This window comes from Osmia bicornis, chromosome 10 (assembly GCF_907164935.1).
Source record: "Osmia bicornis bicornis chromosome 10, iOsmBic2.1, whole genome shotgun sequence".
Lineage (NCBI taxonomy): Eukaryota > Metazoa > Arthropoda > Insecta > Hymenoptera > Megachilidae > Osmia > Osmia bicornis.
Window position 1 is genome coordinate 8,421,152 of NC_060225.1, and position 26,419 is coordinate 8,447,570.

Sequence of the window (26,419 nt, forward strand, 5' to 3'; positions counted from 1 at the left end):
GTAGTAATTAAATTGAACACTCTTATTCAAATTTTGATAGCTATCAGATTTATTAGAAAAAGAATGTAATTTTTTAATTAACTGTTAAATTAAACATCAATTTTTATTATAACACATCATCTTTCATACAAATTGGAGGCAATTTTCTTCCTCCAGTTTTAAGATTTTCTATGTCATACTGTAGCAACTTTTTCTGTTGCATTTGATGATCAAGAATATTTTCAAGCATATTTATATCAGCTTTATATTCTAGTTCAGTTTGTACCATATTTTCCTATAATAAAAGAAAGTGCACTAGACCTACTTTAAATACTATTCAATTAACATACTTCTACATATAATAAATTTCTTACTTTTGGAATTAAAACACGTTCTAAATCTTTTCTGAGTTTATTCTTTTCTTTTTCTAGGATTGTCAGTAAACTTAACTTTTCAGTGTTATCTCGAATTACGTTTTCCAAAACAATTAATGCTTCATCATAATTCTCTTTAATACCTAAAGAATCACAGAAAAAATGTAATTTAGAAAAAGATATATTAAAACAATGTTATAGAATAAAAAGCTTTTTTTTATATACTCTTTATGTCTTTGTTGTAATTTTTCATAATTTTTCGTACATCCGTTTTGGTATCATAAATTAATCTTTGCAAAATAGTTTCGTAAAGGTTGATGAGGGATACTTCTCGACCAAATTTTTGTATCATTTTCTCCTTTATGTCTTCTTTAAGTTTTTTGTTCTCACTTTCCATGTACTTTAAATCTAATTTTATTCTTTTAAGGTGTGTTTCATTTTTTCTGTAATAGAGATATAAAATAGATTTATCTTTATAAATTATTTTGTACTGTTTTTCTCGTACCTGCGCTTTTCTTCTAAATTATATGTTTCTTCTTGTAGTTCTCCGATTCTGCTGTACAGATTTGATAATTCTTTCTTATTAAAAAGTACACAATTTTGAAGTTCTGTCATGTGTTCAGAATCTGACATATGTTGCAATTGATGAAGTTTTAATACAATTGTTACATCAATCTCATTTAATTTTCTTTGTTTCTTTAACTGTTGAAAGTAGAAAGAAAATTAAATTCTAAAGTAAAAACATCGTTTTATATACCATGGCACAAGATGTTTTCAAATACCACAAACTCTTGTAATTCTGCTTGATTACTTTTCAAACTATTGTCAATAACTTTTAAATGTTTTGTATCAGTTTCCAGTTCTTTGTGTAGTAACTCTATTTCCCTTTGTTTTTCTTTGATCTGAAATTCACACTCATATCGTTTTTCCCTCATAAAAAATGCCATTTCATATAAGTCTTTATCACACCCTGATGGACATATACTTTCGTCAAGTGGAATATGTTCTGTTTCGGAATCTACCGTATCGTCCGATTCTTCAGAACTGGTTTCAGACGATTGCGTTTCAGAATCTAAAGAATCTGAAATTATAATTAATTTGATTAACACAAATTATTTTAAGGAAAAGTTGAAAATAGAAATAGTAGAATTTAATACCATCTCGTTCTCTTGTAGCTGTGTATTTCTTTTTAAATATTTTTTGAAGAAAATCGTGAAATTTGTTCTCAAATATAGCTTTAGCAAATTCAGCAGCAATATCTTTACTTCTTGTGTGTAGTTTTCGAATCTCGTCTTCTTTCATTGAAATGTTAACATTTGTAGTTTGTATCTGTTAAAATTAAATCATATAATAACAATATCAATCAATTGCTGTATTTATTTTTATAATAATAATAACTTTTAGCATCACTGTGGAACGCTCGTTCAATTTTTCATCAACTTTCTTTTCAAGAGTACGTTCAGTCGCTTCACATTCTCTTAAAATGATAAATTCTTCATAGAGAGTTAGTAAATATAGATTCATGTATATGCTTCGATACGTAACATAAAGTCTATATTCCTCTAATTCATTTAATTCATTCTCTAATTTTTTATAGCTAACATCAATTGAATGTAGAATACAATCCTGTTCATATAGCTTTCGCCACATTCGTGAACGTTTCATTTCTCGTTCCCACGTAGTTTGAAAGGAATCATTTGTAGTAAGACTTTGAAGTAAATCACTGTGGGTCATTTTCATCTTTGAAGAGGAAACTAGAGTGGCGAGACTTTCCGCTTCATCGCCAAAGACCCTTTTATTACCACCATATAATGCTTCATATTCTAAATCAAAAGGATCCCCTAATTGATTTACAGTTGATTGTTTTCGTTGTTTTACTTGTTCCATTTTTTCTGACATTGACATGTATTTTTCGATCTGTAATAATACTACTTTAAGAAATAATTTGCGATTCTTTATTTGTAAGAAGTTAAAATTACCTCAAGGTGGTGTTCAGGAAACTCAGTATCAACATTTAGTTTTGGTAAATCTGGTAAAGGTTTTATGTTCTTCCATGGAAGTTCCATGTGAATTCTTTTAAGAATTTCTGTCAAATCATTAACTTCTTTCAGCAACTTTTGTTTCTCTGACCTAATCGACCTTAATTTTTCATTAAAATCTTCTCGTAGGTAATAAAGCTACAAAAAATAATTACTTTTAATAATACTGTAATAATAAATTCTATACTAGACATACCTTACTTCTACAGTCTAAAAGTTGCTTATATTTTGAAACTGCTGTTTCCTTTTTCTTCATTAAATTGAAACCTGTATTGATCTTCAAATTATATTCGCCAATAGTTTCTTTGGCCTTATCTAGGAAAGCTGCATCTTCCAGGCGACTCTTTTCTAAATTTGGTTTTTTCGCATTCAACTTTTGCCACTGCAAATGATATAGTTTTACGTGATGTACAGTATTAGACGCGATCAGCTTACTTCTTGTTGTCTTTGAAACAATTTTAATTTTTGGTCTTTATATTTCATTAACACTTGCTTAATTTGCAATCCTAGCCCAGTCGACAAATCGCTATAATCTTCACCTAAAAGAACATCTATTTGTTGTAGTTCCTCTTCATATGATTCATATTTTTCCATTTCTACCATTTCTTCTGTTGCTCTATAATTAAACAAGATATACTGATATACCAGTAATATATCATTATCCAACCATTCCTGTTTCTTGAAACATAATTTTTAATTCTAAAATTTAATAGAAAATATATATAAGAGCAAAATAAGAATACGTGTCTGTTTTTCGTCCCATTTCGCTATGCTTCATTTTTTCAATGCATTTTGCAATATTTATAATATTCAACTTTAATTCTCTCAAAGAGTACACTTCTTTATCTCCGTGTCTGTTTTCAAATTTTATTAAACACATTTGTAATAGATTCAATTGAATGTAATTTAATATATTGAAGAAGAAAATAACTTACAGTATACCACGAACCGCAAAAGGCAAACAGGTAATAGACGTAACAAAATGATTCATAAGTTTTCGTAATTCTAGTTTACTTTTCTCCATTTGATATTCCAACTTTTTTCGGGTCAAAGTTATATGGGCTTTCAGTTGTTGTTTCAAGTCTGCCGTTATTCTGTGATCTAATTCAAACTGTAATATTTGCTGTGATGGCAGAAGATTTTTATTCCTAGTTTAAAAAAAAAAGGAATATTAAAACCAATTATCATTACTTACAAAAAGATAAGAATATGTATTATACCTAGTAGTAATTGTAACAAATTCTTCTGTTAAATCACGTATAATTTGAAGAATTGCTTTCTTCTTTCTTTCTGCAATTGACATAATTCGATTGTGCTCTCTTTGTGTAATTACTTGCTCCAAACTTGGATGTTCAGGATCTTCAATGTCTTCAATATTCTTGGGCTGTATTTATACAAATAAAAATTATTCAATTCATTTTGCTTAATTTAAAGATAATAACTGAAATCTCACTAGTGGAAAAGAAGGTGTTGGTTTTGGTATTATGATACTTTCATCTGGTGTATCATCATTAATGTTAAAAGAAAATATATTTCCATCATGACCACACGTTAACAACATTGTTTTATTATAACTGAATAAAATTTTAGACATACGCCCATTATAATAATCATGTATAGGCAAAATCCAATAATCTGATAAATCTAATGGGTCTTCTTCATTTACTTTACTAATGTAAAGTTCTCCATGTTCTGTTCCCAAAAATAAATATTCCCTGTTTTTACTGAAAAAAAAAGGATTTTTCTTATTTTCATATATTTTTCATCTTTTCTAAATATGTTCACATTTTCATACTAAAAAAGAAAATTATAAATTTCTGTATCTATCGCATTTTCAATTATTCTGATTGTAATTGGTTTCGTATGATGTTTCATTTTTCCAGATAGTGGTCGTAAATATTCATAAATATATCCTGCATCAAAACCAGCCATAAATAGCCATATGTTTCCATTAACACCATATTCTGCTACTAAAATTTGATTGGGAACTTCTGGAATATAAATTTCTGGGAGAATCATCTCTTCTTCTTCGATTTCCACTGAAAAAAAAATTATGCTAACTTATTTAAGATGTCAACTCCTGAAATAGGATTACAAATAAATTATTACTGAGAAATGCTTCTTCATCAATTACAATGTGCGGATTTTCTGCCATTAGCTGTTCCATTTCCTTTCTTTTTTCTTCCACCTTTTCCTCTTTTCTTTTTTCATATTCTTTTTTAACAATGTCTCTTTGTATCGAAGATTTTATCGATTCAAACTTAAATGTTGCAGAACTACACTTGACGAGTTCATAAGATGTAGTTGTATATAACTGAGGTATTGTAGGTAAATGAATTTCTACACAGTCTCCCCTCAGGCATCCAATTAGTATAGTTGCTTCCTGTTTAAACCAAAATTTCAACACTTTTTCTCTTGTGCACCTTTGACAAGAAATTATAACACATGTACTTACTTCTTGTGGATTCCATGTCATACAAGTAACAGGCGATGGTACTTTCACGTAACCGATAGGTAAAATTTTGGGATAAATTTTCGTGGATTGAATACTAAATGCGAAGATAGTTGCATCGTTACCACCTGTTACCAATAAGCTACAAGATGTATTTAAACACATTACAGTAATTGACATTGAATGTGGTTTCAAAACTTCAATTAGCCTTGTATAATCTCCTTTTATATTATCTTCAGTAGAGCTTGCTTGAATAGATATTGTAATCATTCTAATAACACCACTTTCAAAAGCACATACAAGTGTTGAACCCGTTTCTTCAATCTAAACATTCTTATGAGGTAATATATGTTTTAATTCTCCCAATAATAAATTGAGATATCTACCTTACATGGAAACCAAATTACTTGACTTCCAATATCATTAAACTTGTGAGTAATATTTAATTTCTTTTCAATATAATTATAAATATGTAAATTGCCGTTTTTATCGAGTGTAGCTAAGAAAGGTCCCCAATCTGCTACATCCATATCAACAATGGGACCAGCATGACAGGTGAAAATTTTTCTTTGTATGTGCTCTTTTTTATTAGTGCATAGATCAAGTAACCATAGTCCTCCATTTCCATCCTACCGAATATTTCTTTAAATATCGATATTATATTTTCATAATATATATTTACCTGAGCATACCAGTCTGTTTTTTCTGGATCATCTGGCTCTTGCTTTTGAATACACATAAGCATTGCATTCTCTTCTCTATCTGCAATTTCAAACTCATAAATTGGCTGAATTTCAAGGAACTTTTCTTCGTCGGAAAGATTAGCATGATCTATCGTTTCGTAAAACCAAAATCTTATCAATCCATCTGATCCTACAATTTCAAAAATTTGAAATTTAATTCTCAATCTTGTAGTCATTATTAAACACAAATTATATATATTATTACCAACTGAAATAAGTTCTCCATTAATGTATTCAAATTGAGTGATATAGTTAATATGTGCTGTTTCTTTATTCTTTCTACATGCTTCAAGTTTAATTAAACTTTCATCCCACAAAAGGATATTTCCCCATTCACATCCTGATATCACCTAAAATATACACATAGTACACAAAACTTCATTCTTCTAAAATATTGATTTCATGATTTCTTACCGTTTCATTTGGCATGGGATGAATTGCTATAATATCAGACATCTCTGTATTTCCAAATTTACCCACATTACCTTTAAGTTTTAATCCAGTGAAAGTCCTGCATATTTTCCAAAATTTAATATGTCCTACTCCACTGGATGTTAACTGGCCTGGAGTATACTTAGAAAATGTTATGTTGTATACATCTTGGACATAAGATTTACATTGTAAAATGATCCTTGACTCTTTCCAATTCCAAATGGAAACATAATAGTCAGGTTCACCACCTTGGGATGCTAATAATAATCCATCTGGACTACAATTAAAATTAATTTTCATAAATAACTTCATCTTATGAATCAGTTAGAAAATAATATACCTGTATGTTAAATATGAATAACATTTAGTTGTTCCTCCTTCTAATACAGTTATAATTTTCATAGAGGGCCAATTATAAATAGCGATTAAAGGATATTTCCCATTCACTCCAACAGCAATATGTTCAGAAACAGGATTTTTCTATCAAGAAAGTATAAGTACTTTGTTGAAATCCTTATATAATTATACAAGGTATACTAATTAAAGAAATATCTTGATATTAATACTCACTGATATATGACCAATACTGTTACCTATAGAGGCCTTTTTAAACCAAATCTTATTTTCTGTTATGTTAAAAAACTGAATCAGGTTGCCAGAAGCAAAGGCAATAATATTACTATCAATTCTACAGAGATTGAAATACTTTCGACAATTATATGCATAAGAATAACTGATAAATGTTAAGAAATAATATATAAATATATAAAAGTATAAAAGAAATGTAAGGTCAGAAAAAGAAATAGAAACTGAGTAAAGGAAAATGTCTAATTTTCTTTATTAAGGATACAAAAAATTTAATATATTTTCAGATATGGTTCCATTTTCTGGTTTCCTACCCATGGATGAATATTCGTCAACATAAATCTTCTCATCTATTTTAAATTCAATTCCATCATCATCAGCCATCTTGCTGTGGTGAGCCGATATCGCAAGAGTTTAAAAATTTATAAGAAGGAAAATGCAAATGTATCTTTTTAAAAGCGTTTATAGATTTTATTTCACTTAAAATCTGTATATTATTTCCTTATGGATAGTATTGATATAAACTAATTCTTTGTAAATTTCTAGGTTTTGAAGTGATTTATATTTTGCGATCTCGATAACCTGGGGGCGGCAACAAATGTCACTCAATTGTATATATTCTCATTGATTATCAGTTGTCAAGTGCACAAATTCTAATATTGATTTATTATAAGTCAGTTTAACCATGGCAAGTAATTAATTAAATGCTATTAAATACATTTATCTTTATTATTATAATATTCAAATTTATAATTACATCCTTTCCTCACATCAAAGGTTATATTGTATTTTTACATAGCTATTGATTAATTAAATGGAAGAAAAGTAAAAAATTCTAATCATGATTGTTTAAATGTATAGATTCGCTTCATCCTCATTCAGAATAGAGCTGGAAAAACAAGATTGGCAAAATGGTACATGAATTTTGATGATGATGAAAAACAGAAATTGATAGAAGAAGTTCATGCGGTGGTTACTGTAAGAGATGCTAAGCATACTAACTTTGTTGAGGTAAAGTTAATGTAGTAATTTTAATAATTAATTTTAAGAATTTTAATATATTTAATGTTTTTACATTTTAGTTTCGTAACTTCAAGATTGTGTATAGAAGATATGCTGGTCTGTACTTCTGTATTTGCGTAGATGTCAATGATAATAATCTGTGTTATTTAGAAGCAATACATAATTTCGTTGAAGTACTAAATGAATATTTCCATAATGTCTGTGAATTGGATCTTGTCTTTAATTTTTATAAGGTAACATTTAACTTTGATATATGTATATATTATAGTAATTTAATTTTCTCTTAAAAATAAACACTTTTTTACAGGTGTATACCGTTGTAGACGAAATGTTTCTGGCAGGTGAAATAAGAGAAACTAGTCAAACAAAAGTACTGAAGCAACTTTTGATGTTAAACTCATTAGAATAAAATTATTTTATGTAATTTAATTGTGTTAAATGTATGTTATATATGATCTGAAGATGTAATAAGTAAATTTCCTTATGAGCAACAAATTCTATAAGTTAATTAATTAATCTTCATTGTGTCTTTGTTTATGAATTGACTTTGCAGGAATATAGGTTCAAATATGTATGTTAAAAATTTCAAAGTAATCTAGTAGTTCATTGATGATACGATATTATAATGATTTATCATATTTTTTAATCCAATTGTTATATGGGTTTTTTACAATATTACTTTATAAGAATTTATTGTTAAATGGATGTAGAAAGAAAGAAATATCTTTAAATTAATGTGCCAAACATTTGAAATGTATGGGGGCAAATAATAAATGAAAAATTAAAACAAAGTTTACTGATCCCATTCTATGAAAAGAATGAAATTTAATTTATAATCAATAAATGATTGCTCTGAAGATTTAAATTTTGAATAATTTGAACTTAGTTGAAATTTTATAATCGATTAATCGATTGTTTAGGTTATCGAATTGTATGTTTCATGCAAACTTCAAGGAAGTAACAGAAGTAATCTGCATATACATATTACGTATAATTTCAGTGTCATATTTGACAATTTATTTTTTTTCTTTTCATATAGAAGCATTGTTAAAAATCAATTATGATTAATTTAGTAGTATGAACAACACTTTTTAAATGTTTGAGCACGACTGACCATGTTTATATAATTTGTCAGTATTTACAATTTGAAACCAACCTCGTGTTATCAAGACTTTAGAATCACGGTGGTGTTATTAAAACTTCTGAAAAGTATTTTTGTATCATATGTGATAAAAAGACCTAATAATATAGATAATGGTACACAGAAATTTCCTGCTACAATGGATTTTGGTGGTGATATTCATAGTCACTATCATTTACTTGAAAATGAAACTAAACTTCCTGGAGGATCACTACAAATTATTGCGTATGCGTTATAATAGACAATTAATTTTATCAATTTCTGTTATTAAAAGCTTCATCCTTTTAATATTTTGTTCTGTTGAAGGTGATGGAATAACATAGGTATCCTATCCTACTTGCAGACAATGCCATCACACAAGAACAAAACAATATTCAAAGTGGGCTTGAAGTTAACGAGATTTCTTACAAATCAACATTTGATGATCTCATTATTATCTACAACAGGGTACCAAAAACAGCATCAACCAGCTTTGTAGGTTTGGTCTACGATCTGTGCAAACAGAACAAATATCATGTGTTACATATTAATGTTACCAATAATATGCATACTCTTACACTTGCTAATCAGGTAATATTATATCTTCTATCACTTTCTCTTATACAATTATTTATCTTGTAATTTGGGTTAAAAAAAAAAATTGTAGATTCAATTTGTAAATAATGTAACTGGATGGAGTGCAAAGAAACCAGCATTTTATCATGGTCATATTGCATTCCTAAACTTTGAGAAGTAAGTAAAATAAATTGATTATTACTTGATAATGAATTTTTACATTGCTGTCAATTATATTTATCATTTTAGATTTGGTGTCCAACAAACACCTTTGTATATAAATCTTTTACGTAAACCTTTAGATAGATTTGTTTCTTATTACTACTTTTTGAGGTATGGAGATAATTTTAGACCACACTTAATTAGAAAAAAGCATGGGGATACTAAGGTCTGTATCCAGTAGTTATAATTTACATTCAGTATATGGATAATACTTAATGTTATAATTTTCTAGACTTTCGACGAATGTATCGAAGCGGGACAACCAGATTGTGATCCCGATAACATGTGGTTACAAATACCATTTTTGTGTGGTCATGACCCTGCATGCTGGTAAAATGAAAAGAAAATGAATATAATAATTAAGGCATAGTTTCAGTTCGTTTATAATGAATAATTATTGTTCAACAGGGAAATTGGAAATAATTGGGCATTAGAAGAAGCAAAAAGAAATTTACAGAAACATTATCTACTAGTAGGAGTAACAGAAGAATTAACAGAATTTGTAGAAACTTTGCAAATTGTTCTTCCGCGATTTTTTAAAGGAGCCTATAATTCGTTTTTACATAGTAAGAGAAGAAAAGAAAAGAAAAAGCAATATAAATTATCAAGATACTAACAATTAATTAAATTTCAGATAATAAGTCACATTTACGTCAGACTACACAAAAAATTAATCCACGGCCTGAAACTATAGAGAAGATTCAGAAATCTGTTGTTTGGAAAATGGAAAATGAATTATATAATTTTGCTTTGATGCATTTTCACGCGGTGAAAAAACGTCTTATAAATGCATCGCCTCAAGATATAAATCAGCGGTTTATGTACGAAAAAATACGTCCAAAATAAATGAACTTTCTTAAATACGTGAAATTTTTCAAACTGTTTTTGTACAAAATTAAACGATGCTTAAATTTGTAATAATGAAAACTACAATTTATAAGACGTACAAATCGTAAAATAATTTATTTAATATTTTTAACAAATTCAAGATTTATTAATGGGTTTCAAAGCAAACATATAAACTGGGTATAATCCACGTGGAAATTTATGTTGTTGTTCTTCTTTGATGCACATTAAGTCAGATTCCTCAAATATGCTGTAAAATTCAGACAGAGGTCTTGTCACAGATGAATCCTTTGTATCAATTTCTAAGTTTGTAGAAGTTGTTACATTTTCCTTGATCACGATTAAACCATCAGATTTTAGACCCATCCTGTAGAGAAGTTATGATACATAATAGTCCTTTGTAATTTATAACAACTGAATATGTACTTACGAACACTTCTTTAGAAATTCTATTAAATGATCCTTCTTTAAATGGCCCAAAACCCACTGACACCATACGACATCATACTTCTTAGTGGTAAAACAAAAATCTTGCAGTCCTTGAAATGTGACTCAATTAATTGAATATTTTTTGTATGGTTAATAAACCAATGGAATATTACCAATAGAATAATAGTTGCCAATTCTTGTAGAATAATTTTTTAAACACGTTTTTGCAACTTCTACAAATTTTGAATTTTGTTCCACTAAATCAACATGTTTGAAGTGATTTAATAATAGATTTTTCGTTATCCTTCCTATGCCCGCGCCGCAATCTAGCGCGTATGTTCGAGACGGTGGAGTTTTTAACTGAAATAAAGTCAAAGTTTCATTAACAAAGTCTTTGAAAGAAATGATCAACAAACGTGTGAACAGTAGTCATTGACACATACTTCGAATAAAGATTTCAGAAATCTTGTGGAACCCTTTATATCAATTTGAGAAATAAATCCAAAGCCACCCAGCATTCCATCCACCGTCGGTGGAATATGTTCCCAGTATTCGGCAGCTGCGGTATAAAATCCATTTTCTTCAACTATATTTTCTTCCTTTTCCATTGTTTAATAATATTACATCCTACCGATTCAAGAGCGATAAATCAAAATGGATAAATAGTTAAAATAATGTAGGTCACGTGAATTTATAAAATAATTTTAAAATGAATTTATAAAGAAGATAAATAATTTTAAAATTTACCAATCAATGATCAATCGAAGTATATTTACATTTCATTATCGATATCTAACAAAATATGGATATTATCGATACTCGACTTGTCGATTACAAAATTTCGATATACTGTTCGTTCGATTTAATCGAAACATCGACAAGGAATCGATATCGCATATAAAAGTCACCCAAATTTTAAAGAGAGAATTTTATTACGAAGAAATGTTATTTATAAGAAATCTCTTGCTTATTTATGACACAAGCATTAAAAGATACAATTTTTAAGTAAAGATTACATAGCATGTAATTAAAATACACAGTATATAGGAATTATACGTATGTACTTACTGGTCAGTTTGGTTAGGATAAAATCGATGTTAGTCGTAGGCAAACAGTTCCGTTAGGATCATGGCAGAAGTACGCCTTTATGATTCAACAATTTGTCGATTATGTGCGGAAGATAACGGCAATGGAGAGTTACTTTACATGGATGATACCGAAGATCCAGATTTGAGTTCTATGGTCAATCGGTACTTGCCACTCAAGGTATGAATCTTCGAAATATTAGACTCTAACTTGACTTCCTACTTTGTACACAAATACTACCTGACTCAAATGTTTCATGTTTCCTCCTAATGATATTTGTTATTATTTATGTTGCTTTTTATAAGAAAGTTTATTGTGCTATGTAAAAATTTTGTGTGGGTGTGAAAAAATTTCTTCCTTCATAAAATATTTAAAAGGTAATAAATACTCCAGTCATGCTTATAATCAACATTATGTATATTTACATTAACATATATTAATTACTAATTGTTCTAAGACTTAGCTTCAACATTTTTCGGTACCAATTTATCCAGTGAAAATAAATTTTCATTCAGAGTGTGCAGGATTTCAGATCTGTAACAGGATCCTTTCTGTTGTCAGAATAATAAAGATAATATATATATATAAAATTTATTAATTTTCTTTAGAGGTTATGATTCTATAAATTATATAAAACAAATTATTATTATACAATCTTAATTTCAGATTCGAGATGATGGTAAGCTACCACGAACCATATGCCCTGGTTGCAATATACAACTGGAGGCAACGATACAGTTCTTCGAGTTATTGGTGGATGGTCAAAGGAAAATTCGTGAGTTGTGGAAGCATCAAGTAGAAGAACAACGTAAAGTCGAACGAGAGCGGCTTCGTGTTGAAAAAGAAACAGAAGGCATGGCAGAATCATCAGAGTTAGATAACGTTTCTCAATACAACGAGGAAGATCAGTTTGAACAACAAATTATAATAAAAAGTAATATTTGAATTAGTCGAATTTTCAGGTTCTTGCGCGTCTCTAATTAAAAAACCACTAACTAAATTATTTGTTAATAGTAATGCCAGATGGTTCTATGTACGCGGCCGAACATGAAATGAGTTTGCAAATGGAAGGATTGAATAAACCGAAACGAAAGAGAGGACGTCCGCCGAAATCTCATGCAGAAAGCATGTCTATGGTTAGTAGAAGTAACAGCTGTTCTTGATTCGGTATTGTTTTAAATATAAAATTATAGGATTTAGGGAGAGGAGAAGTAATGGAAGGGATTAGTCAAGAAGAAGAAGATAAACAAGAGGAAGAAACAGATGATTTGGACGGGGATGGTAGACGTCGGAGGAAGCGTAAGGTTCCGAAAAGGTATTTTTTTAAAACAGAAGCAATTCGAAGTATTCACCATGATTGTTATAATACGTGTATTTATAATAGTATGGAATGACGTAGATACATGGAGGCGGTTCAGGGCAAAGAATTAGAAAGAATATACAAAGAAGAAGGCGTAATTGACGAAGAGGATGACGATGAACCCGATAATTTTGAAGATTCCGAGGAACAATTGAATATTTCTGTTCCTGATAGTCAGGAAGGTAAATGTTGTGGAGTTTCGAATTAAGATATGCAGTAACTGTATTTCAAGAATCATTTATACGTTCATTTCAGAAATAATTGGGCATTTAGAATCTGAGGAAGGGAAGGATTTAGGAGAACTAGTGGTAGTTAATCGAGGTAGGGGTCGAGGTCGGCCAAAATTACGCCGTCGAAAAAACAAATTTACATGTCAGTTATGTGGCCGAGGATTTCTTCAACGCAGTAGATATATCGTGCACAAGTAAATAAACGAATCTATTTAATCATATATGTTACATGACTTTCAGTAAAAGTAATTCAACTATTTTTGATAATTAGGAGTTTTCACAAAGGAATAAGATACGAATGTTCAGAATGCAAAAAGTTATTTACAAATAAGGAAAATTTAGAATTGCATCAGAAAACAACGCATCACACTGGGGACAGTATGTATCAAAAGTTAGAACATATTCAAGAATCAGATTCCGAATCAAAACGTCATTATCCTGAAGAAGAACACGTATCTAACGTACTTGAACAAACTCTGCCGGAAGAACAAGATACAAACAGATCATCGGAAAATTCCGATTCTCAGAAAACATTTTCATGCGAACAATGCGACAAATTATTCGAAACGAAGCAAACTTGCGATTTACATTTGAAAATGGTTCACGAACGTGATAAATTATTTATTTGTACTATTTGTAGTAAGAGTTTTACCCAACAGACAGCTTTGAAAACTCATATGGCCATACACGAGGTAAGCGAATAAAAATACTGTAAGTAAATAGAGAAACGAATATTGAATAATTTTTATCATTATTTTAGAAGAATAAACTAGAGAAAGAATATCCTTGTGATATATGTGGAAAGATACTTAATCATCCGAGTTCTGTGGTATATCATAAGGAAGCGGAACACAATAATGGTCGACGATTTGTTTGCAACAAATGTGGGAAAAGTTTTAAACACAAGCAACTGTTACAACGTCATCAACTTGTGCATTCGGATGATCGACCGTACATCTGTAAATCTTGCAATGCCAGTTTCAAAACAAAAGCAAATTTAATTAATCATCAATCCACCCATACAGGCGAAAAAAAATATTTTTGCGAAATCTGTGGACAACAGTTTGCGCATAAAACTAGTCTCACGCTCCATTACAGGTTATTATAAGAACACAGAAATTCGATTATTAACAAACAAGTAAATAAACGAATAATTTCACATTTAGGTGGCACACGGGTCATAAACCTTATACGTGTGAGGTATGTCATAAAAGTTTTTCACAAAACGGGAATTTACAAGAACACATGCGGATACATACTGGAGAGAAACCTTATTGTTGCGATTATTGTGGAAGAAAATTTACCACCTCGTCGCAATTTAAGCTTCACGTTAAACGACATACCGGCGAACGTCCATGGAAATGCGAATTCTGTGCAAAATGTTTCTTGCATAAAGATACATGGAAATGCCATGTGCGTAGACATAAAGGAGAACGTCCGTTTCAATGTGCTCATTGTAATCGCGGTTTTACAGAACAATGGGCTTTAAAAAAACACCTTCGTCTGCATACGGGTATGATTTTTATTGATTTTCACTAATATGTTTACTAAACGTGTTCAATCATATTTAAAGGCTTTTTATTTGTCAGGTGAAAAACCTTATTCCTGTGATGTTTGTGGAAAAACGTTTGCAGATTGTTCGAATTTAACGAAACATAAAAAGGTAAGAATTTAAGTGGTATTAATAAGAATTCTCTGATTTTAGAAATGTACAATAATGTGAAATTATTATTGAGCTGCTTTTAGGTACACAGAGAAACAAAAGTTTCTGCGATAGGGGAAATAGAAGGATCTCCGATCGGTGAAGTCTGGCAAATTTTACCGAGTTCTCAGGAATCCGATGAACATTCTTTAACCGATCAAATGGCTCAAGTTATTACAGCGGATGATACATCTGGAGATGGTATTCAACAAATTATTTATGTATCGTATCAAGATCCAGATGATCCTAATCAGTCACGGACTTTACATTTCGGTAAAGCTAGTTACTTACATAGTATCAGATTTGATAGAATTCTTTTAATGATCAAGTTGATATTGGTAATATTGTTTTCTGGTGTAGTTGATGCTGGAATAATGAGAAATAAGGAAGAAAAAACGAATACAAATCCAGCATTATCACATTTAAACGTTGAGAATAATGGTATACTTTCTAATTCGCCTCATGCCAATGCGAATAATAATTCAGCTGATCGAATAAATGTTGAACTGTCGGAATCAGATCTTCAGCTTCAGGTAAAGATAAATAAAATGTCTAAGAATTGCAAACAATTAGTAAAGAGAAGAAACGAGATAGCAATGATATTTACAGATTACAGACGAGGAAGGTAATCCGATTCCTCTTTCGATACAAGATGCCCGACAGCTTTTATCTCAGAGTCAATTCGTTAATCAACTTAACGAAGGGCAAGAAATTAGAATTCATCCGGGAGCGATTACCGATGAATTAGCAACGCCATTAAGTATGCACGTTAGTCAAAATTCTGATGCAAAAGACGTGGACATTTCTAATACGATTGAACCAAAAGTGAAAAATATTTCAACTATACAAACAGATGCAGAAGCAATTGTAAAGACATTGGAGGTAACGTTTTAAATAATTAATACATTTAATTGTTAAACACGGTGCAAAAATATAATATATTTATTTCACTGAACATTGTCGTTAAATATAATACGCAGCTTAATTTATATAATGTAGGATGAAGATACAGATGCAAATGCTGTTGCCACGATCAATCAAATGGAGGAAACCGAGCAGTCAGGGATTACCGAAAACGAACAAGCGATTGAATTCACGACACAAGATGGTCAGAAAGTTCGTTTAGTTGCTTCTTATCACGTTGATCCGATGCACCTTGCTTCTGAGTACCTGACTATTGTATAAAATTTTAACATTATAAATTTATATAAATAGTTTTTTTAAATCTTATATTAGGTTACTCGAAACATAATTAAAACATAAGTTTTTTCTTATATTATTTTCATTCGGTAGGTTTAAAGAGAAATATTTTAATTTTCAAAATAATAACAGTTCAGAGCAACTCATAAAAAATGAATTATAGAGGAAAACAAACGTTTGATATATATATATATGTTGTGGATATGCGTAAGCATGTGCATATATGTACATATACTTACACGTAATAAACCATTAAAATATTTATTATTTTGAATTATAATCTTTAACAATTGTACAGAATAATTACTTACTGGACAAGTTTGTGAATTCTTATTTATTAATGTACTGAGATTATATCCATTGATATCCAGGAAACCAGCGCTTTTGCAAAGCTGATACATTTCATGTAAGTGTTTATTATTTTCAACTGCATGATCTTTATTTAATAACTCTGTTTTTAGGGAAGAACCAATTATATCTTTATATCCAATTAGTTTTGTTCCAATTTCCAAAGTGTTCACCCATATTGTGTTTCCCAGATGTAAATTTACCTGTTCATTTAATTCTTTTATGATTTACTTGTAGAAAATTGTAAAGATGAATGAAAAAAGCAGTTTACCGTTCCAATTACATAAGATTTTTCATCAATATTTTCTTTAAACCATTGATACACTGCGTCAGTCGCACAATTATTCCAAACATATTCCTCATCGTGTGGAGCTATACCAACTAAAAATACTTCCATTACTTGTACTGGATACTTTACAAATTTTTCTGGTATGTATAACAACCTGTATGCCTGATATAAAAAAAAAAATACATTAAACATTAGTTGTATTATATTTTTCTTTACTATTATCCAAGTGGTATATTTCAACACTTACATTCAATTTTGTTAAAATCATTCCATTATCAATACATCTTACATCAACAAACTTCGGATTTCCTGTTTCTTCGTCTTTTATAATATGTAGCACTTGAACTCTTTTGAAACTGTCTACTGGTTCTTCTAAACCACATATACATCCCACTTCTACCGTGTCAGATCTCTTTCTACAGTAATATGTAAGTTTAATATAAAAAATACATTACAAATATTTTGATTAATTTGTTTTTACAAAATTAATATATTAACCTGTTTTCTACAGATGAATAAAATTCTTGAATTTTCATAGTAATGTGCATGTATTCTACATTAGAGAATTCTATTTCCTCTTCTGTATCAAATTTAATATATGACACAACTCTGGCAGAAATATGTGTTACATCATGCACACTCACCACTCTGAATTTTACCTTGTCATTTCTAAAATCATAAAAACATTAGTAATTGAACATTGTTAACTAATTTGTAAGTAAAAGTTTTTACTAACATTTGAATATCAGTAATTGGTGCATCAATTTCAGGAATTATTCTATGTCTGAATATACAAGAATGCTGTTTACTACAAAATCCCCAAGATTTTATATTATCACAGATTGGATAGTTTTCTTTTTTCTTGTCTAAAGTAGCTGTTATAAACTAAAAAGGTGTGTTAGTATGTGTAATATTTTTCTTTAAATAAATTTGACGATACATATGTTTTTTAATCAATACCTCGATATTTTCTGATATATATTGAGGAATCAGAACATTCATACGTTGCAATATTTTAATTATACTTAAAAATTGGATGTCACTATTGTCATCCACTATAATAGTTACTTTACAAGTACAGCGTTCCTTAAAAATTTTGAAAAATTCATTACTTTTAATGAAACTATTTTAACTTTTATGATTGTAAAGTAATATACCATTTGTAAATTTTCTAGTAACGTTGAAAATCGGTAATTAAACCGAGTTCTATAATGCATATTAATTGAATAGTGTATCAACCACGTTACATTCGTAATGCTTATATCTGATAAAACATCATCCGTGCATATCAAAATCGGATAAGAACCATGCACACTCGTATTCCAACATCGTTTGATACCTGGTTGCAGAAAAATATTCCATATCATTAATTGCTCATGTAATTAAAATTTCAATACATCCTTGATCTTGACATATTTCTTACCTTGTAAATGAGCAAAGTTGTTGCTTTCATGAATTAAAAGAGTTTCTGCACAATTCGCTAAAAATTTATGTAATTTTTCAGCCTCCTCATTATTTGTGCAAACTATTGCAGTTCTCGATTTGGAATATTCATTACCTAATAGACCTATAATAAAATGATCGTAAATTATTTAATTCAATTAAGTAGTTAAAAATTTCTGAAATAATTCATTTTTACCTAAAAGTTTTTCATCTCTACTCTTAGAATTCATTAGATAAACCTTTGGACATACGGATTTGAAAACTGCAGCTTCTATAAATGATGTTATACATATATATGGATTATTCATTAAAATATAGGCAATTCTTTTTAGATACGGTGTCCAATGTTTCGCGGTCACTATAATTTGTAACATTATCTCATTATGTTTATCTTCTCTATTACAAATAATGTTATGCTTTTTAAATAATTTACTGATCTAAAAATAATATTTTTTATTATACTTGCAATACATAAAGTTATAACCGACAATTTAAAAATATTTACAGAATCAAAATATTTATCCAAAATAATGTCACCACCATCCAAAATTAAATATCGAAGATTTTGAAAATTTAATAATTTTCTGTTTTGATCCAAAAAACGTGCCAAAAATCTTGGTGTAGAAATCAAAATCTGGCATCCATTAAACATTTCAGCCTAAGAAAAATATAGCAAATTTAAAGGTATTTTTATTTATATATTCATTTCAAAAATATTATTTGAACAATTGACTTACCACTAATGATCTCTCTGGTTTGCCATTAATTGCAGCAACAGATTTAATATTTTTATAGCTTTGTAATAATTCCATACACAAATAATGTACTTCTAATACCTCAGATGATGATGAACATAATATCAATGCAGATGGATTTACTCCTTGAGGAAGCTGTTATAAACATAATTATAGAAATTTTTAGGTACCCTCTTGTATAGCTGTTAATGGTAAGATAATGAATTATTTTAAATCAAATGTTCTTACATTTTGGATTGTTACAAGTAGTCCACACAATGCAAATGCATATCCAAAAGTTTTGCCAGACTTTGCTATTCCAACTGCTATAACATCTAAACCCTTTTTTATAGCAGGCCAAATATATGATTGAATTTTTCTGGGCCTTGATGAATTTACTAACGATCTCCAAGCCTTGAAAGTATAATGTAAATTATTTTTTTTAAATCTTAATAATTATTTTACTTTAAAATTATACCTTGTGTATTTCAAGAGGAAATTTTGCATCTAAAGTGGAATCTAAGTATTCACACTTATCTTCTGTATAAATTAATACTTTCTCTTGGTCCCTTTCAACTTCAATGGGTATGTGTTTCTTCTTTTTAAGAAAAGAAGGTTTAACAGACTTTTCTTTGTGTTTCTGATTTTCATTAATAGTCTTACATTCTCTTTTAATATTCATATAAAATATAGTCTCAGAATCAATCATCTTTTTATCTAACATTTCATAACTCTTGGGATTTTTTATGACCTTTAATAAGTCTGTGTAGAAATAAAATATTAAATATTAAATAAATTTAAAACATAATTTAATACTAATAATGAGATATTTATATTTTACCATTGTCTAGGTAAACGGCATAATTATTAAAAGTTAAAACATCACTTAAGCGTAATACATTATTGTCAATAATGAGGTAAAATTCACCATAAGGTCTATCACATTCATCAGATCCTAAGTGATCAAAATAAATTGCATCTGATATGCTTATTACTTTTCTTGTGTATTGAATGGCTGACTTGCTCCACTCCTCTAAAATTCTTGAGATACATATAAAATGAATATTCTTTATGTTTTGTACAAATGTTTTATATTGATTATATTAATGAATTTTAATTGATTCATACATTAACACTTTCTTATCTGTTGTTGGATCATTGTCTACAACAGCAGGTAAAATATTATACAAACCAACTGTATAACTTAAATATTCTTCTGTAATTAAATCAGGTGAATATATGATAAAGTCTTCTCTTTGTAGAAGAATTGAAATACCATGATCAGGTAAAAAAACATTATATGTATCTTTTAAATTTTCTGCAATATTAGATATATATCCTCTACACAGCCAGGTATCTAATTCCATGTCTAATTTATTGGGTACTACAACCATCTAAAAATATAATGTTATTCATTATCTAGTTTAGTTAATTCAATAGTATAATTTTAAAATCTTACATCTCCTAGTTTTGGTTTTGTAAGTTTTGCGTTGCTATCAAACAGTATTCCTCTTTTCATTGATAGTTTCTTGCTAATTAAATGTAATTTTTCTTTGTACCCTTTTACCTCAGAAATTCTCATAATATATGGTGTTAAAACATTTGTTACTTGAATCAATGTTGCTGTGAGAGGTAACACAGTACCTGTAAAAAATCAACATTTTATGTATAAATCATAGAAAAGTAAAAATATAAATTTATAATAACCTTCATTAATAAAATTTTGATGATCCATTTGTGTTTCTGATTAACAATTACAATTAAAAATGTGTTAGACAATTTGTTTTTAACCATGTAAAAGAAAATACAAATACTGTTTATTTTTGTATTAAAGAGTTACGGTAAATTAACATCGCATAAATTAGATATGGATAAATATGGATCTAGAGGTCTCAATCACACTGATCTATGATTTATAGATAAAAGTGAGTATTAAAAACAAATGATCTGATGTTTTGTTATAATTATTGTTGAAGGTTGGTACAATAGTAATCAACAATAAATGGCAATTTATGTAAATGTTTTATTTAAATGTCTACTCTTACAAATACATAACCAGCAGATACAGATATACATATTATCTATATCTACTGACATTTTATCTCAAACATCTACTTGAAAAACGTGGTCTATGAAGTTCAGTGCATCAACACTGATCAGAACGTACTCAGGAAGCAAGTAATAAGGTACAAATAATATTTAAATGTCTAGCATAAATGCTATGGAAAATGAAAATGATCCAGTGGTTAAAGAGGTGCGTAAATCAATTTTCCTTTTATTCTAATTGTTTAATTTTAGATTAATTCTAGGTTATGTGTACACAGTGTATACATTTTACTACATATAATGTAAATTTTTGTAACCGTAACAAACAAGATATCATTATTTATTGTCGTGGCATTCAAATAGGTTTACACCGCATTTTTGTACTTTCTTTGTTATTTGCAATCGATTCATAATTGTATATAATAATACATTGTTTCATCGAATAATTAAATTAATTAAAAGAAGAAATATATAACGATCAAATCATGCGTTTAAAGATAAAAAAAAAAGAAGAAATGTATTTTTTTTAGATTCCAGTCTTCCTCTCAAAAACACTTGCTGATAAATTATTTATTTTTCAATACCCGGTTCGTCCGGCTCGAGAGGGCTATGATAATGCAACTTTCCTAAAAAGTTCTATAAAACCAGAAAATCAGGAGGTTCTTATAGAGGTGGCAATTGATACACAAAGCGTCAATTATGACCAAAGTAAAGGAGAACAAATTGCAATAAATGCGGATGGAGAGGCAAAGAGTGATCAAGATGAGGATGAGAAGGCATTTGATAGGTATTTAAAAAATTATTTAATTTATCATTTATTTTCTTTACATTGTACCATATAATATGCATTTCATGTTACAGTAATTTTATGGATAAAACAGTCTTGCAATCTTCTCGAGCATTGCCTAACTGTTCAAATTATGCAGTTGGTATTTTTCAAGATGGTGAATTACATATAACACCTTTGAAAGGAGTCATTCAGATGCGTCCACAATTTAGTTATCTTGATAAAAGTGATAAAAGGGTTAGAGATGAAGCTAAAAATATGGGTGAAGAAATTGAGGAAGAAGAAGAAGCCTCAAAACAAGTCACTGTATCTTTTGCTAGACAGAAACCAGACTTTATGAAAAAGATGCAAGAGCAATCTTTTCAGCATCATACTCAAAAAAGTTTAGGGGAAAGATGGATTCATACCAATTATATTCCAACAAATGCCACACAGGCAGAGGTAAATATTTTCAATTTATTATATTACTATATAGTCTCTTGTACTTATAATAAAAACATGTATATTTTCAGCTTACACGTTTGGAAATGTTCTGTTCTACCACAGATGAAACTGTAAATACATTAAATCTATCAAATCAGCAATATTTAGAATTACTAGCACCACCAATGAAAGAAGAGCTAAAAACAGATGTCTCTAGTTGTACAACATCTCTTAATTATATTAGAACTTTATCTCTTCTTGATCAGATTAGGACTCTTATGAAAGATGGTAAATGGTTTTAACTCATTGTACACATTGGTTTTTAATTATTATGTATTGATTCCAGTGCTCTTCTTTTACAGCCAAAGTTTTGTCCTTTGCACAGTTAAGATTAATTCTATCACCAGAACAAGAAACAACAGCTGTGTTAAAGTATTTGCAACAGGTAGCAGTTTTAGTTCAGGGGAACTGGATTGTAAATAGTGAACTTATATATGCAAAGGATACCGTTTCATCGTATAACGGAATTCCTGCGGAACTTATGTGTAGAGCTAGAGATTATGTTGTAAGTATGGTGTACTTAAAATATTTAAAATGTATACATTTATGAATGTACTAAGAACAGGCGGTTTCAGTTATTATCATTCACCGAACACGAGTACCTACATAGAAAAACAATTGCATCGGTTATTAAATTGCATACCGATGAAATTAAGGAAATATTTACAAACTTAGCAATACACGAACCAAAAAAGGGATGGCGTTTAATAATTCCACCTTGTAAAGAATTTAGTGAAAGGTACTATAGCAATATCTTTCTTACTATTTAGTTTTTAAATTCGGCTCAATTATGTTTCGTTACTAGTGTAACTTTTTCTATAGATATCCGGAAATAGCTCAGAGACAAGAAATGTTTTGGGAAGCGAAACGGAAGTATCTTCGCGAAGCTATGGAAGTCCAAAATCAAATTCCGCAACGTCAAAGACGGAAATCGAACAGAGAATCTATTGGGTCCGAAAACGAAGAACGAAACGTAGGACGCGGAAGGAAAACGTTAAGGGATTCTTCCGTGTCGGATAACGATAGCGCGACAGAGCCAGTGAAACATAAAAAGACTATTCGATCTCGTAAAGTATCAGAAACCACGTGACCAAAGTTGATGCGCGATTGAAATGTATGCTTCTACGTGTTGATAACATATTATTACATCGTGTCTGCTTTGATACACTGCCAAAACTTCACAGTATAATTGTATATTTTAAACGACTTAAGTAAAATATTTTCTAGTCTCAAGTGATGGATGAAGAAAACGACAGTATCGACTGTTCGTTTGAAAAAATAAGAATTTTACAGTTTTTGGTTTTTGGAAATTGATTTCAATTTAAAAGATATTAATTTAAATATACAGAAACATAAACGTTTATCCAATCACGCGATCATTGTGAAATGTTCATTGGCACACGTTATGCTGTCAGTGGTGAATAAGCAATCAGATACTTTAACGGAGTTGTAGAAAGCATTCATTTATCTTTTCCAAGAGTTACTTTCTGCGCATCGTTGACCGATGTCGCACCGAAAGCACTGACTGAAAAATGACTGATGTTTTTTATTTTATTAAAAATATTTTTACGAATAAAGGGTAACATGATGAGAAATCTGAAATCGTGATCAACTTTAGGTAGAAATATATGTATAAAGTACCAGAATCAATAGTATACTGTATTTATTACTGCGGTATTTGATATTGTACATATGTATGTATGTATAATTGAAAAAGGTATTTCCATGGATAATTTTTATGCTTTATTTAAGCTTGAATTATGAAATAATCGAAAACACACAGTTTCTTAGATGCAAAGTAGTTAGTGAAAAGTAATCTTAGGAACGTGATCGCATTCTAGGAGACACCTTTAATCTGTGTAGAAAGTAGCACCTGTGTAAGAGCAGGAAATAGTTAAAAAAATCAGTATAGCTATGTAAATATATTTAATGCCAAGCAATGTATACATGTACATAGTACACATATCAGCATGTGGTTTTCCGAATTACTTGTTCGATACTAGTTCGTTTAGTCCTTAATGCCGTTTGCGTATTATGCAACTATTTATCCTCCTTCTTTATACGCAAAACGTGTTTATAATAAAATACGTCTTTCTCGACGTGAAATTATGATTACATCTAGAGTTGTCCGATGCTCGAAACTTCATTACTTGCACACCTATGTGTAAGAAACTAGTAATACCATTATCCTTGAAGTGTTTATAAAGCACACTATACTTCAAGTATATTATGTTGCTCGTGCATATATCATGAAAAGAGAATGTAGTCACTAATCTAACAGCAACTCTGTACTTTTTACAAAACAAGAATGAGCTAAGCCTTTTTTACGGGAAAGTCATTTAAAAAGGAAATATACGTTGATCGATTGTGAAATCATTGGAAAATATATATATAAGAAGGATAAAAAATAGTTGCCGCTGTAATACTATCTTATATTGTAAAAGAAATGTATGTATTTTACATTTCTTATTAAATAGTTAAGGATATATTATAGAAGAAAATCATTCATCAAATATGGTAATTATTTTCTAAGTAAGGTATGCAGAAGGAAAGCCAAAACGATTGAATGAGATGAGGTAATCGAGCTCTGCGGTCAGAATACAATGTTTCGCTTAATTAAAGTATTAACTATCTCGTTTCCCTCTTTAACGATCGCATTCGCGTATCATAGGGGCGGAACAGGGGGCGAACGCACTTTCTCTTGTAGTCAGTCGGTGAAAGTATTTCATACGCATTTATACATTCGAAGTACCGAAATATCTGTTACTCTATCAGAACCACACCTATAGGATGATAAGGCTGACTTTTTTAATGAATCGTGACCAGATTTTAATTCCATTTCAATTACATCCTGCTCTGTATTAAAATATTAAAAAGCTTTGCAACAGAAGCATAGAGACAGATTAGAAAATTAATTAAGAACATTTTTATGCTCTCGTCTCGGTTTTCCTTCATTTCTACTCAGCGTTTTATTCTTTTCTTCTAATATCTCTTTATGTTTCAGGTATCCACCGGTTTTACTCGGCAAGAAATTGCAGGAAAGGTAACGGAATTGCACGGTTCGCCGATAAGAAGAGGAAACGTCGATGGCACCTATAATCTGAGGAGTAGCGAAGAAATGGAAAGAAAGTGAACGACGAACGTTCAGCAATCTCGTCGATCGTTCCTGGATATCCGTTCGGTTCAAACAATGACCTTCGATGGGAGTCCCTGGAAGAAAGAAAGTCCGATCTGTTTCCATACGATTTTCATAAATTACACGCCAAGTAGCGCGTTCGATTCGAGGATTCACGCGAAAGAAAAAAGAGATCGAAAGTTTCTCGGTGGTCATCGATCGTCTCTCTTGTTCCGATTTCATTTGTATGTACCATAAACATGGGTTTCATTGTAGAACTGGTTTGTTTCATTCATAAAACATTATTTCGGCGCGTAAGCTGATTTAAAACACGTAGCAAGGTGTAGAAAACACGCGTTCTACAAGAAAGGTGATGGAATCGAGCACAGATAATACAACCTACTTTCGACAATTCAATGGCACACTGAGAAACTCGCGATTTAGGTGAAAAGCAATTAAAGTTTATGTGCAAAAGCGCAGCTATAAAAAGGTAATCTCGAAGAAGTATATTTCAAGACGCGACGAATTTCTCCGAATTCTGCTAATGAAATGTTTTCTTGGATAAATAGGAATCATTCGAGATGAGCTTTCATGAATTTTAATAAGAAGAATAGAAAATTATAGCAAGAGGAAAATGATGGAAGTGGAAGATGAGACAAATGTGCAGTCTTCGAAATGAAAAGTTCCTGGTTGCATGTCAGAATTAAAGTCACGTTCGAGGAATGCAAATAAAGCCCGAGCTGCGATGTAAAATTTGACGTCGACCTACTACCGAA

The 26,419-nt window shown here is 29.8% G+C and overlaps 7 protein-coding genes across 11 annotated transcripts; 4 read left to right on the forward strand and 3 right to left on the reverse strand.

Moving 5' to 3' along the window:
- Positions 1-10: 10 nt before the first annotated feature.
- Positions 11-7,048, reverse strand: LOC114876275 (cilia- and flagella-associated protein 44). Of its 2 annotated transcripts, XM_029187552.2 has the most exons (24): positions 6,870-7,048; positions 6,590-6,752; positions 6,360-6,499; positions 6,002-6,296; positions 5,793-5,937; positions 5,527-5,717; positions 5,231-5,473; positions 4,848-5,168; positions 4,502-4,775; positions 4,188-4,431; positions 3,846-4,116; positions 3,613-3,776; positions 3,328-3,540; positions 3,136-3,246; positions 2,828-3,008; positions 2,589-2,774; positions 2,333-2,530; positions 1,752-2,270; positions 1,511-1,682; positions 1,136-1,434; positions 859-1,055; positions 579-796; positions 354-496; positions 11-274 (listed from the first exon to the last, which is right to left on the reverse strand). In XM_029187552.2, the coding sequence occupies exons 1-24, from the start codon at positions 6,986-6,988 to the stop codon at positions 107-109; spliced, it is 5,175 nt and encodes a 1,724-aa protein (XP_029043385.1). In that variant the 5' UTR covers positions 6,989-7,048; the 3' UTR covers positions 11-106. The 2 variants fall into 2 exon arrangements, with proteins under 2 accessions (XP_029043385.1, XP_029043386.1); XM_029187553.2 differs by lacking the exon at positions 3,136-3,246.
- LOC114876280 (AP-2 complex subunit sigma) lies at positions 6,892-8,418 on the forward strand. 2 transcript variants are annotated; one of them, XM_029187559.2, is made up of 5 exons: positions 6,892-6,997; positions 7,151-7,292; positions 7,466-7,615; positions 7,687-7,860; positions 7,935-8,418. In XM_029187559.2, exons 2-5 carry the CDS (start codon positions 7,290-7,292, stop codon positions 8,034-8,036), a joined length of 429 nt encoding a protein of 142 aa, XP_029043392.1. In that variant the 5' UTR covers positions 6,892-6,997; positions 7,151-7,289; the 3' UTR covers positions 8,037-8,418. The 2 variants fall into 2 exon arrangements, with proteins under 2 accessions (XP_029043392.1, XP_029043391.1); XM_029187558.2 differs by having other exon boundaries at positions 6,943-7,048.
- Positions 8,419-8,565: 147 nt separating this feature from the next.
- On the forward strand, positions 8,566-10,408 carry LOC114876330 (heparin sulfate O-sulfotransferase-like). The gene is made up of 7 exons (XM_029187669.2): positions 8,566-8,993; positions 9,112-9,338; positions 9,415-9,500; positions 9,573-9,711; positions 9,778-9,875; positions 9,954-10,111; positions 10,180-10,408. Exons 1-7 carry the CDS (start codon positions 8,882-8,884, stop codon positions 10,389-10,391), a joined length of 1,032 nt encoding a protein of 343 aa, XP_029043502.1. The 5' UTR covers positions 8,566-8,881; the 3' UTR covers positions 10,392-10,408.
- A 70-nt stretch (positions 10,409-10,478) lies between these two features.
- On the reverse strand, positions 10,479-11,969 carry LOC114876331 (N-terminal Xaa-Pro-Lys N-methyltransferase 1). Of its 2 annotated transcripts, none has more exons than XM_029187670.2 (5): positions 11,889-11,969; positions 11,264-11,447; positions 10,994-11,180; positions 10,822-10,930; positions 10,479-10,758 (listed from the first exon to the last, which is right to left on the reverse strand). In XM_029187670.2, the coding sequence occupies exons 2-5, from the start codon at positions 11,426-11,428 to the stop codon at positions 10,530-10,532; spliced, it is 690 nt and encodes a 229-aa protein (XP_029043503.1). In that variant the 5' UTR covers positions 11,429-11,447; positions 11,889-11,969; the 3' UTR covers positions 10,479-10,529. The 2 variants fall into 2 exon arrangements, with proteins under 2 accessions (XP_029043503.1, XP_029043504.1); XM_029187671.2 differs by lacking the exon at positions 11,889-11,969 and adding an exon at positions 11,568-11,881.
- Positions 11,889-16,448, forward strand: LOC114876327 (zinc finger protein 62 homolog). 2 transcript variants are annotated; one of them, XM_029187664.2, is made up of 14 exons: positions 11,889-12,086; positions 12,573-12,840; positions 12,921-13,042; positions 13,100-13,221; positions 13,306-13,448; positions 13,522-13,690; positions 13,768-14,188; positions 14,257-14,594; positions 14,663-15,009; positions 15,086-15,159; positions 15,243-15,471; positions 15,559-15,731; positions 15,808-16,080; positions 16,198-16,448. In XM_029187664.2, the coding sequence occupies exons 1-14, from the start codon at positions 11,949-11,951 to the stop codon at positions 16,381-16,383; spliced, it is 3,003 nt and encodes a 1,000-aa protein (XP_029043497.1). In that variant the 5' UTR covers positions 11,889-11,948; the 3' UTR covers positions 16,384-16,448. The 2 variants fall into 2 exon arrangements, with proteins under 2 accessions (XP_029043497.1, XP_029043498.1); XM_029187665.2 differs by having other exon boundaries at positions 14,260-14,594.
- A 75-nt stretch (positions 16,449-16,523) lies between these two features.
- On the reverse strand, positions 16,524-21,012 carry LOC114876326 (putative ATP-dependent RNA helicase TDRD12). The gene is made up of 17 exons (XM_029187663.2): positions 20,920-21,012; positions 20,672-20,856; positions 20,341-20,606; positions 20,054-20,253; positions 19,691-19,974; positions 19,462-19,626; positions 19,216-19,368; positions 18,984-19,136; positions 18,675-18,915; positions 18,459-18,602; positions 18,193-18,374; positions 17,996-18,121; positions 17,772-17,920; positions 17,534-17,704; positions 17,283-17,451; positions 17,018-17,197; positions 16,524-16,949 (listed from the first exon to the last, which is right to left on the reverse strand). The coding sequence occupies exons 1-17, from the start codon at positions 20,945-20,947 to the stop codon at positions 16,542-16,544; spliced, it is 3,204 nt and encodes a 1,067-aa protein (XP_029043496.2). The 5' UTR covers positions 20,948-21,012; the 3' UTR covers positions 16,524-16,541.
- Positions 21,013-21,322: 310 nt separating this feature from the next.
- Positions 21,323-24,643, forward strand: LOC114876328 (DNA-directed RNA polymerase III subunit RPC5). The gene is made up of 7 exons (XM_029187666.2): positions 21,323-21,466; positions 21,789-22,045; positions 22,120-22,486; positions 22,558-22,756; positions 22,831-23,033; positions 23,104-23,267; positions 23,351-24,643. Exons 1-7 carry the CDS (start codon positions 21,416-21,418, stop codon positions 23,616-23,618), a joined length of 1,509 nt encoding a protein of 502 aa, XP_029043499.1. The 5' UTR covers positions 21,323-21,415; the 3' UTR covers positions 23,619-24,643.
- The last annotated feature ends 1,776 nt before the right edge of the window (positions 24,644-26,419 follow it).

Coding starts and splice junctions, on each gene's coding strand:
- LOC114876275 (XM_029187552.2), bottom strand. CDS start 6,988: ATGGCTGATGATGATGGAATTGAATTTAAAATAGATGAGAAGATTTAT. Junction 6,753..6,869: donor GAAAATATATTAAATTTTTT/GTATCCTTAATA, acceptor AACATTTATCAG/TTATTCTTATGCATATAATT. Junction 4,776..4,847: donor TGACATGGAATCCACAAGAA/GTAAGTACATGT, acceptor TGGTTTAAACAG/GAAGCAACTATACTAATTGG.
- LOC114876280 (XM_029187559.2), top strand. Junction 7,616..7,686: donor AGCATACTAACTTTGTTGAG/GTAAAGTTAATG, acceptor TTTACATTTTAG/TTTCGTAACTTCAAGATTGT. Junction 7,861..7,934: donor TTGTCTTTAATTTTTATAAG/GTAACATTTAAC, acceptor ACTTTTTTACAG/GTGTATACCGTTGTAGACGA.
- LOC114876330 (XM_029187669.2), top strand. CDS start 8,882: ATGGTACACAGAAATTTCCTGCTACAATGGATTTTGGTGGTGATATTC. Junction 9,339..9,414: donor CTCTTACACTTGCTAATCAG/GTAATATTATAT, acceptor AAAAAATTGTAG/ATTCAATTTGTAAATAATGT. Junction 9,501..9,572: donor GCATTCCTAAACTTTGAGAA/GTAAGTAAAATA, acceptor TTATCATTTTAG/ATTTGGTGTCCAACAAACAC.
- LOC114876331 (XM_029187670.2), bottom strand. CDS start 11,428: ATGGAAAAGGAAGAAAATATAGTTGAAGAAAATGGATTTTATACCGCA. Junction 11,181..11,263: donor TTCTGAAATCTTTATTCGAA/GTATGTGTCAAT, acceptor ACTTTATTTCAG/TTAAAAACTCCACCGTCTCG. Junction 10,931..10,993: donor TGGCAACTATTATTCTATTG/GTAATATTCCAT, acceptor TCACATTTCAAG/GACTGCAAGATTTTTGTTTT.
- LOC114876327 (XM_029187664.2), top strand. CDS start 11,949: ATGGCAGAAGTACGCCTTTATGATTCAACAATTTGTCGATTATGTGCG. Junction 13,043..13,099: donor ATGCAGAAAGCATGTCTATG/GTTAGTAGAAGT, acceptor ATAAAATTATAG/GATTTAGGGAGAGGAGAAGT. Junction 14,595..14,662: donor AGTCTCACGCTCCATTACAG/GTTATTATAAGA, acceptor TTTCACATTTAG/GTGGCACACGGGTCATAAAC.
- LOC114876326 (XM_029187663.2), bottom strand. CDS start 20,947: ATGGATCATCAAAATTTTATTAATGAAG. Junction 20,857..20,919: donor TCAAAATTTTATTAATGAAG/GTTATTATAAAT, acceptor GATTTTTTACAG/GTACTGTGTTACCTCTCACA. Junction 18,122..18,192: donor TACTAGAAAATTTACAAATG/GTATATTACTTT, acceptor AAAATTTTTAAG/GAACGCTGTACTTGTAAAGT.
- LOC114876328 (XM_029187666.2), top strand. CDS start 21,416: ATGTCTAGCATAAATGCTATGGAAAATGAAAATGATCCAGTGGTTAAA. Junction 21,467..21,788: donor ATGATCCAGTGGTTAAAGAG/GTGCGTAAATCA, acceptor TATTTTTTTTAG/ATTCCAGTCTTCCTCTCAAA. Junction 22,487..22,557: donor CAAATGCCACACAGGCAGAG/GTAAATATTTTC, acceptor GTATATTTTCAG/CTTACACGTTTGGAAATGTT.